At 44.0% G+C, this 13,014-nt stretch overlaps 1 protein-coding gene across 1 annotated transcript; it reads right to left on the reverse strand.

Moving 5' to 3' along the window:
* Positions 1-160: 160 nt before the first annotated feature.
* On the reverse strand, positions 161-12,175 carry PCYB_112370 (protein kinase domain containing protein; the record flags this gene model as incomplete). The annotated part of the gene is made up of 2 exons (XM_004223115.1): positions 161-10,843; positions 10,907-12,175. The coding sequence occupies 2 exons, from the start codon at positions 12,173-12,175 to the stop codon at positions 161-163; spliced, it is 11,952 nt and encodes a 3,983-aa protein (XP_004223163.1).
* Between the last annotated feature and the right edge of the window lie 839 nt (positions 12,176-13,014).

Below are 13,014 nucleotides of genomic sequence, written 5' to 3' on the forward strand. Positions count from 1 at the left end.
GCGACGTGGTTCAGTGCCATATCAGCGTAATGCTCTCTGTGGCATGTGCTAATTTGAAGGGGGCCAAAAAAAAAATAGAGGTCTCCCCGGGGGGATAAAACACCTGTTGGTACTCTCGCCCCAACGAAGAACATAGCGATGGCCTAATTGATCCCGTGCCTCACACCACTTTCACGTGGCTGCACGGCTCAATCGGAGTGGCGGACGCTAACAAGTTCTTCCTATGTTCGTCGACAGTCACCTGTATTTCGTTCAGATCCACGTTTGCATAATCCATAGTACTTACCTTTTTGGCCTTCTTAATGACTACATTAGCCCCTTTGGCATTATTACTCGGACTATGGTATGTCGTTTTATCCAAACTAGTTTTACCTCCCATATGTTTAATCGACATAGCGCTTCCATTTCTTTGGTGACGTGTATCCATAGACCTATCGCTCACTTCAACACGTTCGTATGTGCCTTTAACACCAACAGGGGGACTACCTCCTCCATGGCCACCACTTTTTAACTCCTTTTTGTGAAAATATCCGTTGTAGAGGAAACATCCCGAGGAATTGTTATCGACCAGATTTACTGCACAAGATGGCAGCACCTGTGCACTATTATTTCTTCTCATGGCATCCATGTGGACACAATTGGAAGCCGATTTGGCGAGTAAACCATCTCTGCTCGTCGTGCCCGTATTATTAGACTTTGTAAAAAATCCCCCTTTGTCACAGTTTGCAGTGTACCACCCGCTCTGGTCCTCATCTACCACAACTTTGTTAGTAAAGCAGTTAGCACTACTTTCGATCCTAGTAGAACCCATTTGGGGAGTTAAGCTCCTTTTATCACTTGAGTTGCACAATTTTGCAGAACCACAATTGGATATGCTCTCCTTAATGCTACCCTGTTGTGCTAATGAGGGTTTTCTCCCATATACGATATTTCTATTTTTGTTCATTACTACTCCATTCACTTGCTGCTCACTCCTTCCTATTTGTTCCCCCCTTTTATGTAAAGAAGTTGGGGTGGACGGACGCGACAGAAAAGGATTACCTGAATCGAACCTGTTAGTAACACCCACCTGTGCACTTTTCTGCACCTTTGATACGTTCACAGGTTGACTCCCTTTTGTAGCATCCCTACTATTGCTTCTATGTTGACCCTTCATATAAACATCCATGTGGGGATTGCCTCTCTTCAAATTAGCCACTTCGTTTCTTTTCCTCCCACAAAGCAGAGTTCTATCCACATCTGCTACTTCGGTAGATTCTCCTACATCTGTCCGTGCAACATTTACACACTGCATGATGGGCCAATGTCCGCAGCTGACATTTCGCTTAAAAGGCTCCTTCGTTAGGTAATTGTCTCCCACTCTGGACGCACTTCTACCATGGGGAGTACACCACACCTGCTGTGATTCCTTCGTAGTGACTACACCTTTTGGGGGGAGTACCCATTTTCTCTTTCCAACACAGCTATCTTCCACACGTTCTTCCGCATCTGAGCTGAAAATTATTGAAGAAGCTAATTTGTTAAAAGAAGTGTTTTCCATGATGTGTCCTTCTATAACATCCATGTCGTGCTCATCGAACGATTCGGAATAGTTCCCCTGTATCTCCCTGTTCATATTTTTCTCCATCTGCATGCAGTGCCTATTCGTGGGTTCTACTAAAAAGTTTGATCCCTTTTTCTCTACATGGGAGTGACTTTTCACCACCTCGCAGTTATTCCATCCAGATACTGACATTCCCGTGCCATTAAGACAATTTGCTTCACTTCGATGGGTGTCACTCCTGCAGTTGGACTTCATCCGTATGAACTCCCCTTCCCTGGCACTCTTTCCATTACTACTAGATGCATATGTGGGGATCGAACCACCCCAATTGCAGCTTCGGTCCCTCTGCAAAGTGTGTCCACCCTGACTATGCTTACCACTATTTGTAGCACCCTCATACATGACGTGGCTTCCTCCTTTCTTGGAATAACTCTTCACTCCATCCTTCCCATAATTCTGTGTTCGGTGATCGATTCCCCCACAAAGGCTCCTCTTATTCAGGAGTAGCAGCTTGTTTTGCAACTCTTCCTCATAGTCTGAGTCAATTAATGCACTGTCTGATCTTTTAATTGGTCCACCATCCTCTTGGTAAGGATGCTCCCTTTCTTTCGCGCTACTGTTATGTCTAGAGTTAGAACAATGAGCTGCATCTGTCATCACCGAATTGAGTCTCTGAATCCTGGACACATTCCTTACGCCCAATTCGGGATGACCAATCAGGCTGTTTTTTTTCCTTTCCTTGTCTCCCATTGGTAAAGAGGAAGATCCATGGTATGTACTCATGTGCTGGTTTTTTTTTTTTAACACACGATTGGCTTTTTCTCCCCATTCATCAGACTCCATATGTGCACCGTTTTTGTCATTTGAGTCAACATTTTCTGCTCCACTTTTTGGCTTCCTATATATATTCGTGTCTATCTTACTCTTCACCTTCGAGAGATTAATATCCTTGTGCGAGTAAATATGTGTGTTCGTTTTGTACCTCTTCGCTCCATCGTTTGGGGGTTGGACATTCCTACTGTTGCTCACATTACTTGATCCTTTCATGATTCCACTTTTGAGATTTTTTTCCTTCTTATTATCCCTCAGAACTGCTTCCTCCTTTTCGGTTTCTCCCTTAGTTCTCTCGCTTCTAACCCTATCGATGTGCAGATGCTCACCATCTAAGCCAGTCTTCGTCCAGCTGTATTTCCCTACTGCTTCGCTTCTACATCGAGAGTATCCACTTTCTTTCTTGCTTTGACATAGGTTAGTAATTTTCCACGTTGGATCCTCGTTGCACTGGCTATTTGGACTACTCCCCTTAGGTGCACTTTTCCCTGTTTTTATCTCCCCATTTGACTCGCTCTGAAAATAACGCTTGACGCAGCAGTTGAAGGGAATGTCACTTATGGACCTCCTGACCTCATTAGTTGTGCAGAATGAGATTTTCTTTCCCTCACTGGTACTCCAATTTGTGCACCCCTCACGGGAATCATGCTGATTAGAGGGGAAATGGGAGACGGTCTCCTGTCTGTGGCTTTCCTCTATGCGGACTTCCTCTCTGCGGCCTTCCTCTCTGCGGCTGAGGCTGTCCTCCCTTTTCGCCCCCATCGGTGACGCGTACTCGTTCTCCTTCTTAACCTTTTCTATTTTGCTCTTCAGATACTGCCTTACCTTTGCGTTTTTTAAATTATTTCCTAACATCATTTTTTTACCATTCTGCATGGAGTAAGGAGCACCGTTTTTTGCCCTGTCCATGGTGAGACTAACTTGCTCTTCTGTCGTTCCCACCGAATTGGTTGCCGCCACATCAGACGCGTCTTCATTCGTTAGGGTGGTGCTCCCCTCTTGGGTTCTACTCTTCTTCTCATTTTGAACGAACCCGTTTGGTATTACCTCCTTCGATTTAGCCTTCTTCTCGGAGAACAAATTTTCTGACCCATTCCTCCTACTACTGTTCCCTCCTTTTTTCAAATAAGAGCTAGCCATTCCTTCGCCCTTATCTACCGTCATCTCCTTCAAGCAAGGATTTCTTACACTTCTCTGTGGAGATACTCCTTTGTTGGTCCTCCTTTCCGTTTTATCATCATATGGCTTTCTCCTCTTTTCTACACTGGAGTCTACATCATCCCTAGATTTGCTCAACACAGTGCTACTGCTGTTCAGTCTCTTACTTGCAACATCAGTTATGTTCTTTTTATTCTCTCCACATTTGGAAGTGATACTATTTGTACTGTCTAACTTGTTCGCACCGCTTGTCATACTACTCGCACTTTTTCCTTCTGCACGCTTTGCGGGTGTTCCCGTAGGCCTGACCCCCTTGTTTGTTTTCTGCATAACTTCCTTTTCCAACGAGTGCTGCTTCGCTATTGAATTATTTTTTATCGAATTGCTTCTCCTGCTTGGCTGTGGAACTCCGTTCTTACTATGCGCCCGGTTGCCGCTCATTTTGGAGTTCTGGGATATATCCCTCATCTTGGCCATTTTGGAAGAACCTTTCTTAAGCAGATCACTACGTCCAGTGTAGGTACTTTTGCCAACTGATTCGGAGCTAACGGCTACCTCTGATAAACTCCTGTTCATGCTTCCCGAACTAGCCATTCTCTCAACTCTCCTTTTTCCTAAATTAGAGGCACACTTCTCCTTTTTCACCTTATCCAACAGGTTGATTTTATTTTTCTGTCGAATCTTTGATATTAACTCCAGGTTGGATATTTCCTTTGTCCCTTTTTTTTGCGAGCCTAGGATATTGGCTCCACCCTGAGTGGCCCTCTCCCCCTTCTCCTTCTCCCTCTCTTTCTTCTTTTTCTCCTTCTCCTCTTCACTGCACTCGTACACGCTGAACGACTTCCCAACTGAGCCATCATTATGCAGAGCCATAAAGGTCACTTTGTTGTTAAAGGAAAGCTGTCTAGTCGGTTCTCGTTCTCCAGTTTGCGCTTTCCCTTTCTGCACTGCTCTGCTCGTACTCTTCGCCCGCTGGTATTTCCCATTATGGTTAAGCACATACTTTGTTTCCCCGTCTGGGTGCGTAATGACTTTGCCCGGTTCACCGCGCTCTGCATGGTGTGCCTTCCCTGAAAACTCGGCGTGCTGTGCAAACTCGGCATACTGGGCAAACTCTGCGGACTGTGCAAACTCTGCATCCGATGTGCTCTCGACCCCTTGCTCATCCGCGCATGCACCCATGGTGCCACCGTGGACCACATTAAAAATCTCTTCTTTCCTTTTCACCAACTGGGAGGTGTCCAAATGTATTGTCCTGTTCTGCTTGTACCGTCTGTAAAAGCATTTATCACTTGCGTAATCCGAATTAGAGGAGCTGAATGCATTTTGCCTTTCGTAATACCAAGTGGGCTTCTTCTTCTCCTTCTCCTCTTCCTCCTGCTGCGCGGCACCACGGGCACTGCCCTCACCGCTAAGACCGCTCGCACCGCCAACGCTGCTGCTTTTTTCTTCCCCATCTGTGCCGCTCGAATTAAAGGCGTTCTCCTCCGGGGCGAAAAAATCGGGGGTCACTCTTCCCCTGGCGATAGGAACGTTGTCATTGATAATTTCTTTCTTCAGTTCGAGAAACGATTTCTCCTTCCTGCACTTGTACGAAGAGCGATACTTTTCCTTGCTCGTCTCCACCACCGACACCTCCTTCTCTATATTGGCCAACTTATCATCTAACGATTTTTCATCTAGCAGCCTTTCTTCTCCTCCTCCTCCATGCTCCCTCGGATAAGCAGTTTTTTCTGCCTTCAGTACATTCCTTCTGCTCCCCATTTGTCCACTCTCCGTCAGTTTGGTACTTCCCGTCTCGACAGGATAACTACCCATGCTCAAATGGAAAGGCCTCATCTTAAGTGGTTTGTCTTCCATCCTTTCCTCCTTTTGCTCATCCCGCTGAATGGCTGTGGCTACATTTCTGTGCTTTCTCTTCACCAGTGTGGAGGAGCCTTCCTCCATTTCGCCAGAACTGTTGTTATCATGTACATAATTAGCCTTCATCGATTCTTCATTTTGGATGTCCCCTTGTTTCTGTTCCTCCTGTAGAGTATCCGTCGCAGCTGATGCTTTGTCCTCCTCAGTGAATGGACTCTTGCTACTTTCACCATTATTAAGGTACTTTTTACTTTTTATACTTAGATATAATTTGTTTATTTTTTCTATATACTTGTCGTACAGGCTAGTTCCATCTAAATCACATATGTGGCTACGGGATCGTCTGATTTCCTTCTCGAGTCGTTTCTTGTCATCCGTTTTGTCCTTTCCCTTGGCAAGAGGGTTCTTCTTTCCGTGGGTAGATCCACTTCGTTTAGAGAAAGGATCCTTTTTGTATAATTTACCTGTGGCTGTTTTTTCTAAAATTTTTTCCTCCTTCTTGTTAATTAGTATATCTTCCCTTTTTTTTGCTTCAAAACTTTTTTTTTTTTCCAAAATACTCTTAAATTTGGTTGTCCCTTTTTTGGCTAGTTCACCCTTTGGTGTGTCTTCACATAGCTTATTCGTTTTTTTTTTTGAATTCTTGTCTTCCCCTTTTTCAATTCTAGACCCCTTCGCATATTCGATTTTGTCATCCGATAACTCTACACTCGGAGTCTTTCCAACGTGTGGTTCTTCCCCGTCAACTCTTAAATGTTTAGCTCTTACGAGGGACTTGCTGCTACTCTCCACGAGGGTATCCTTCACGTGTAGATTTATTTTGGTCCCGTTACTTTCTCCTGATGATTCTGTCGCCCTTTCTTTGATTACGCAAATTGGAATGTGCGTTTCGTTCACTTGGAGAAGTTTTCCCCCTTCGAGCTTCTTTCCCTCTTTACGCAGTTTTTCCCCTTCGCGCGGTTTTTCCCCTGCAGGCTGCTTTCCCACTTCGCCAACTCTCTCCCATTTTGGGCTCGCCTGAATGCTTCTACGCGTGGATGGGTTCTCTTCCCCCTTTTTGCTTTCACCCCGTCCCTTCTTTTTTCCACCGTCAAGGAGAGCCTTTCTCACTTCTCCCTGTCCAATACGGATGAAATTTTTCTCCACAGGACTACTCTCCCCCTTCGTATACTTACCCCTATAAATTGGAAGCACTCCCCTTGGACACTCTTTTCCATTGTCTACTCTCCTTCGTATTAACTTTTCAAGGGATTCAATATCAACCTCATCAGGAACTATTTCTTCCACCTCTGAAGATAATTTATCATTCCTTTGTGAACTGTTAGAAAAGGGGGGCATATTTGAGATGGAACTGTTATCATACAAATTGCCATTATCGTAAGGACAATCCGGAATTGTATTCTCAGACAAAGTGTCATCCGTCTCCTTCGGTGTTACTCCCTCTTCGAAGGAGTCCCTTTCCGGTTCTCCCTCGCTGCGCCTCTTCTCAATACAAGGCGCACTAGACACATCGTCACACTGATTCGTAGTGGAGCCTAAACTCTCTGAAGAATAAACCAGTTCGGCCTCCTCTGTTACGTTGGATTGATCGGATTGGGTCTTCCAGTTCAGCCTATTCAAACATGGATCATCGTTACTACTGCCGCCGTTCTCCATAATGGATCCGTACGAACTGCTCTTCGGCTTGGGGTAGATTCTCCCCGGAGTGATCCACTCCAAGGGGATAGACTCACTGCTGCAATCACGTTTACTGTTCACGGATAGATCCTCATTAGGGGCTCCCGATAGGAAGCTGGTCCCACTTCCCTCTTGGAGAGTCCCAGAAAGGTCGTTCTGTGATCCCACTTCGCGCGCAGCAGATCGATCGCCCTGGGGAGATTTCCCTACATGGCTAGCACTCCCTTCTGCTCTTCCCACCACCACGTCCTGCTTAGTACCCCTAGAAGAGTCGCTGAATTCGGAGAAGGACGCCTCCGATTGGTGAGAGCTCATGCCATCGGAACTGGAAACATTTTCTTCGTTCATGTAAAATTTTTCGACTTTTAAATATTCTGCTAATTTTTGTTGAGTCTCTAAGATGAGTGCATCCACGTTATCATTCTCCTGCTTGCACTCCCGCCCGGTGGGGACATCCTGGTTCAACTTCTTCCGCTCCTCCCCCCCCTCCTCCTGCTTCTTCTTCTGCTCCTTCTGCTCCTTCTGCTCCTCCTCTACCCTGCCCCCTCTAATGTTGGGGTAACTTAGCGATGCGTTGAGACTGCTTTTTAAGAAGCACTGAGTCTTTATCAAAGAACCTATAAAGTTAAAATCACCACTGTCATCCTTCCTGCTGTAACACGAGTGGGTATTCCCTGCCAGCCCTTTCTGAAAGGACAATTTCCACATTTCCTGCATCCAAGGGTCAGACGATATATCACACAGCTTGATGCGCTTATTCACATCTACCACCAACGCTTTCTTTATCAAATTAATTGCTAATGGGTTCACAAAGTCGGGAAACTTTAAATTACAAGAAAAGATGGAATTTATTATCTGCGTTTTGGTACCATCAAATGGGACATCCCCAACTAACATTTCGTACAGCAAAACTCCCAAGGACCAAATGTCAGATCTCCAGTCATAGCCAGACCCACTTGTAATTTCTGGAGAGAAGTAAACCAAAGTTCCACACAAAGCAGAATGACTTTTCGTTCCTAAAATCATAGCGGAAAGACCAAAGTCGGACAGTTTTGCATTGTCCATGTGATCCACCAAGACATTCTCCATTTTTATGTCTCGATGAAAAATCCCCATCTGATTTAAGTAATACAATCCATTCACTACGTGACAAAAATATTTATAAGCCAACTCATCAGGGATGATTCTTCTCTTAAAGTTTTTCGATATGGAGTAGATACTTCCCTTGGCACAGAATTCCAACACGTGGTAAATGAAATCATTGTCCTGCATGCATCCATACATTTTTATTATATTTACGTGACTCAAAACAGAGTGGTACTTTGCCTCTAAGTAGGCTTGTCCAGCTGCTTGAGATTTTATAATGTGTTCCTTTGATATTTTTTTTATTGCATAATATTGGGGATTCTCTAAGAACCTCATTTTTGTTACCACCCCGAATCCCCCCTCTCCAATATTTCCCACGTCCGAAAATAGTTCCTCCTCAGGTTGAAATAAATCAATGTGTAGGTCACTCTCGTACTTTATGAACGTATCGTCAAATAATGCATTCAAATTTAGGGACTTCAAATAATCCTCAAACATTTCTTCATTCCACAGGTGGGTTGGATAAGACACACATAATATGCATTCAAGGAACTTATCACGCATGTAGGTCAGCTTCTGCCTCCATTTATCTGCTTCATCCACCGTGTCGTTCACATATGATGGGTCTAGACAGTAAATTATTTTATCTATTAAATTTCTCTCCTTTTCAGAGGTGGGTAGCATTACCCGATTTAGTTTACTTTCTAACTCATCCTCCTTGTTGTTCCCTTTTTTTCTTTGTTCCCCTTTCTCCTTCATGCTTCGTAACAATTCCATAAATAATACATTTTTCTTTTTAAAAAATAGGTATTCTAAACTGGGGAGGCTTTTTTTTCCTCTTTTTTTCCTTCTCTTCCCCTTAGCACTGGCAGAATCGTGTATCTCCCCCTCTAGGTAATCTCCTCCTAGATCCATGCTCTCCTTCCGCGGACCCTCATACTCATCCCTACTGACGCAAAAGCTACTTTTTATACTCCTATTTATGGTTACTTCCTCGAAAACTTCTTTTATCTCCTTGTCGTCAAATATGTCAACGCTACTGGAGGATATATCGTAATTCTCCATTTGGGAATACTCCGTGATGGAGGACTTTCTGTTGCTGGAGTGGACGGCCGAGTTGTTCCTCACCCCTTTGAGGAAGGGGGTCAAGTCGTTTTCGTCCGTTTGTCCCCTTTCGCCCGTTTGGCCCCTTTCGCCCGTTTGGTCCCTCTCGCCCGGTTGGTCCCTCTCGCCCGGTTGGTCCCTTTCTCCCGTTTGGCCCCTTTCGCCCTTTTCCGAATCGTGGGGGAGCGAATTAGAGGATGGCCTTAAGAACCCTTCCTTTCTAAAGTACGAGTGCAGTTTCTTTTCCAGTTTTTTCTTCTCCTCCCTGCTTATACTATCATCCTCGATGTAGTTGAAGTTACTTCCTTCATCCGTCCCTTCGTGGTTCTCTTCAACATGAGCTTCTTCGTCATATTTAAAATTCTCCAACAGGGTGTCCTGCTCATTTGTCACTTTTTCATCATACGTGTTTTTTTTATTTATTCTACCGTACCCTTCTTCATAGTCTGTACATGTTCCTTCTAAAATTTGCACCCCTTCCATGTGTACCTCTCTGGCTGGGGGGTTCAGGGGCAGCTCGCCTTTATTCGTCTCTTCCACCAAGGGGGCACTCTTTATCTCCCCCTCCAGGTTGCACACCTTTTCTACCCCTTTTGCATTCGACTCTTTGTAAAAGACCGTACTGTGATTCGCTTCCTGTCCGTATTTTGTCTCTCTCAACATGAGGTCGGTTTTATTAATACAGTTAAGACGGGAAGAGGGAGAGTTATCCATTACTTTCATATTTAACCTTTTCTCACTTCCGTAATTTTTTCCCAAAGTAGAGAAAGAAGTATCATCCACAGAATCGCCCCCTTTGAGAATATTCCTACTCATAGGGGCCAAATTCGACTTCGCCCCTTCGAATCGACCCCTTCCCTTTTGTAGATGCGAAATGGCCTTCTGCTTAGGCGCACTTTGGACAATGTCTAATTTATGCTTTTCTACTTTTCCTCCTTCGTAGGGATCATTTTGGCTATACCCCCTTTTTGACTTACAGATGCTTATCCCTTGCAGTGGGAAATTAAGGCAGCTCCTCTTCCCTTCTTGGCTGTACATTTTGTGCTTGTCCTTTTGCTCGATAGATTTCCGATTCCCCCCGCCCTTTTCGCCTTGGTCGACTGCGCGAAAGGAGCTGATAAAATATAGATTATTCTCTAGCACGTTGTTTTGGGAGTCTCCATTGTGTGACGCTCCTTTTTGTAATCCCCCATTTTGTGACGCTCCTTTTTGTGGTCCCCCATTTTGTGACGCTCCTCTTTGTGGTCCCCCATTTTTTGACGCTCCTTTTTGTGGAGTCTCTCCTAGCGTGCCCCAGCACAACCCATTCAGCGCTATGGCACTCTCCTTCCTACACCCCCCCCATTGATTATTTCTAACCCCCGCGTTCGCATTCAGAGAACTAACCTTCTTATGGTAGAACACGTGCGGTTCTTGAAGCCGCGTCGACGAGATGCTTTTCTTGTTTGACAGAAATGGCCGTTCCTTGTTTGCAAAGCATCCACCTAAACACTGGTGCAAATTCACCCCGTGAACATTGCCACCATTATCACCGCTACTATGGTTTGAAACTTTTTTATGTCTTAAAACGTCGCTTCTATCCTGTGGAGTCACAACAGAATGCACCCGACCAACTGTGCTGCAGTGTTCTCGGTTTGAACTTACCGTGGGTTCTTTATACATAACCCCAATGGGATTTTTGAACCTTTCCTTTACTACACCTTCATATCGTGGGATGCCGAAATGGATTTTACCCCCCTGAGAATCCACAACACTTTTTAGCGATTCCCCATTGTTTGGTAATGTGGACTGCTTCCTCTTATCAGAATTACTAATTCCCCCTAAGCAGCACACAGCAGTTTTTAATTCACCACCTTTTAAGATTCCTCTATCCATTGCGTCTCTTCGTGTACAGCTTCCTAGGGAAGCTTCTCGGAAAATACCTCTACGAGCAGAACTGTGCCTGGAATGGTCCATATTCATGATAACATTGTTGGGCAGATTCCCCGTGTAGTTTCTGTTATTTCCCCCTAACGTATGATTAGAACACTTGGTGTGGAGTATATGCCCACTGGGATGGGGATATCCATACGAGTCGTAACCCCTTTGTACGATCCCACTTTTTGAGCTCCCTCTTCTCTCATAACAGGACGTACTGCTAACATTTCTCACACAGTTCGAAAAAGAAATGCCCCCAGTGTTGCATATGTTTTCATCGAAAAATCCATTAACATCATTTTTGTTCCTACACAAGGAGTTACTAACTATATGCAGTTTTTCTTTGTAATTAGGTTCTGATATCCCACAAGGTGCACTGACATTACTCGCCACTTTTTTACCTTCTCGTTGTCTTATAAGCTTCGCATTGTTCACACAGGAGTTATAAAAACAGTGTGTGTCGATTATCCCGCCATGGATGTCACTTCCTTTTTCCACCGCAATGTTATCTGAGGTGTACAGAAAACTAGGCGAAGTAACCTTAGTCTTGTATTGTTTTAATTTTTCATCCCATATAACATTTTCACGGACATAGCGGTTTTGTCCATTACTAGATCCATGAGACTGGTATAGGTGGTCATTTGTGGGCAGCTCATTATTGTAATCAGTGACATAATTTTCATAAAAATTGGTATTTCCCCTGACGTTGTACTTAGTGTGAATTGGCGGTTTTTCCCAGGGTATCTCCTTCTTCTTCCTCAAATCGTTATCATAACCAATTCTGACCTGATCCCTATTCCTGCTAAAAAGTATGTCCTTCGTATCGTTAGATTTATGCTTCTGTCCATCGATACGATTTGTAGGGTAGTTCTCACTTATGCTGAAATTACCCTCGTGTACATTTTGTGGCAAACTTATGTTCTTCGACTTTTTTATTTGACTTATGTTCTTCTTAATTTTGTCCATATAGTACTGCTGCATGTGCGTGTCGTTCATGTTTGTGTTTTCCGAGGTTGTGTACATAGGCAAAAATTCGTTTATATGTGCACGTGTGTGCCTTTTTTGCTCTTGTGGTTAAGAAGCAACTACTTAACTACACACGCGGGGGATTTTCTGGAGTGGCCGGAACGGCGCGGTTCTTATTTTGCATAATTGCAATTAAGCACACAAAAGAGTGAATAAGTAGGGAGACACACAGATGGATAAATAGACAAACCAGCAGACAGATAAACAATCGAACAGCGAAACGCACTCCTCCGTCACGTCGGTTGTGCGCTAATCGTAACGTGCATCACTAAAAAAAACGAAATGCGTTTCGTAAGTAAAATTTTTAATATATATTTAGAAAAAAAAAATTATGACAAGCGAAAATTACTAATTATTTTTAAGTTAAACATTAAACAAATGAGACCATTCAACAATTAATAATGAAGACAGACAAAATGACAAGCGTGGGTAGACACGAATAGACGTGAATAGACATGAATATAAGCGAGAAAACTCGAATGCGAGCTAATTTCGGAGATGATTAATAAAGGGCAACCGCATGGTTATAAAAAAAAAACCACGATGCCTCTGCAAAACTTGTTTGCAAACATTCACCATGAAAGGTTGATGCACTCCCTGTGAGATACTACATGTGATGGCGCTTGTGCATGCATGGGTGTGTATACGCCTGCGCACTGGTAGGTACACACTCCCGCGCACACGTACGTATCTTGCGCTTCGTGGTTCACACATATAATTTTTGAAACCATTGAGAAATGCATAACTAGCTCGCTATTTTAATATACAAATAAATAGTTAAACGGTTTTCAGATCAGTAGATTTTTTTT

The sequence above is a fragment of the Plasmodium cynomolgi genome, chromosome 11, assembly GCF_000321355.1.
Source record: "Plasmodium cynomolgi strain B DNA, chromosome 11, whole genome shotgun sequence".
Taxonomy (NCBI): Eukaryota; Apicomplexa; class Aconoidasida; order Haemosporida; family Plasmodiidae; genus Plasmodium; species Plasmodium cynomolgi.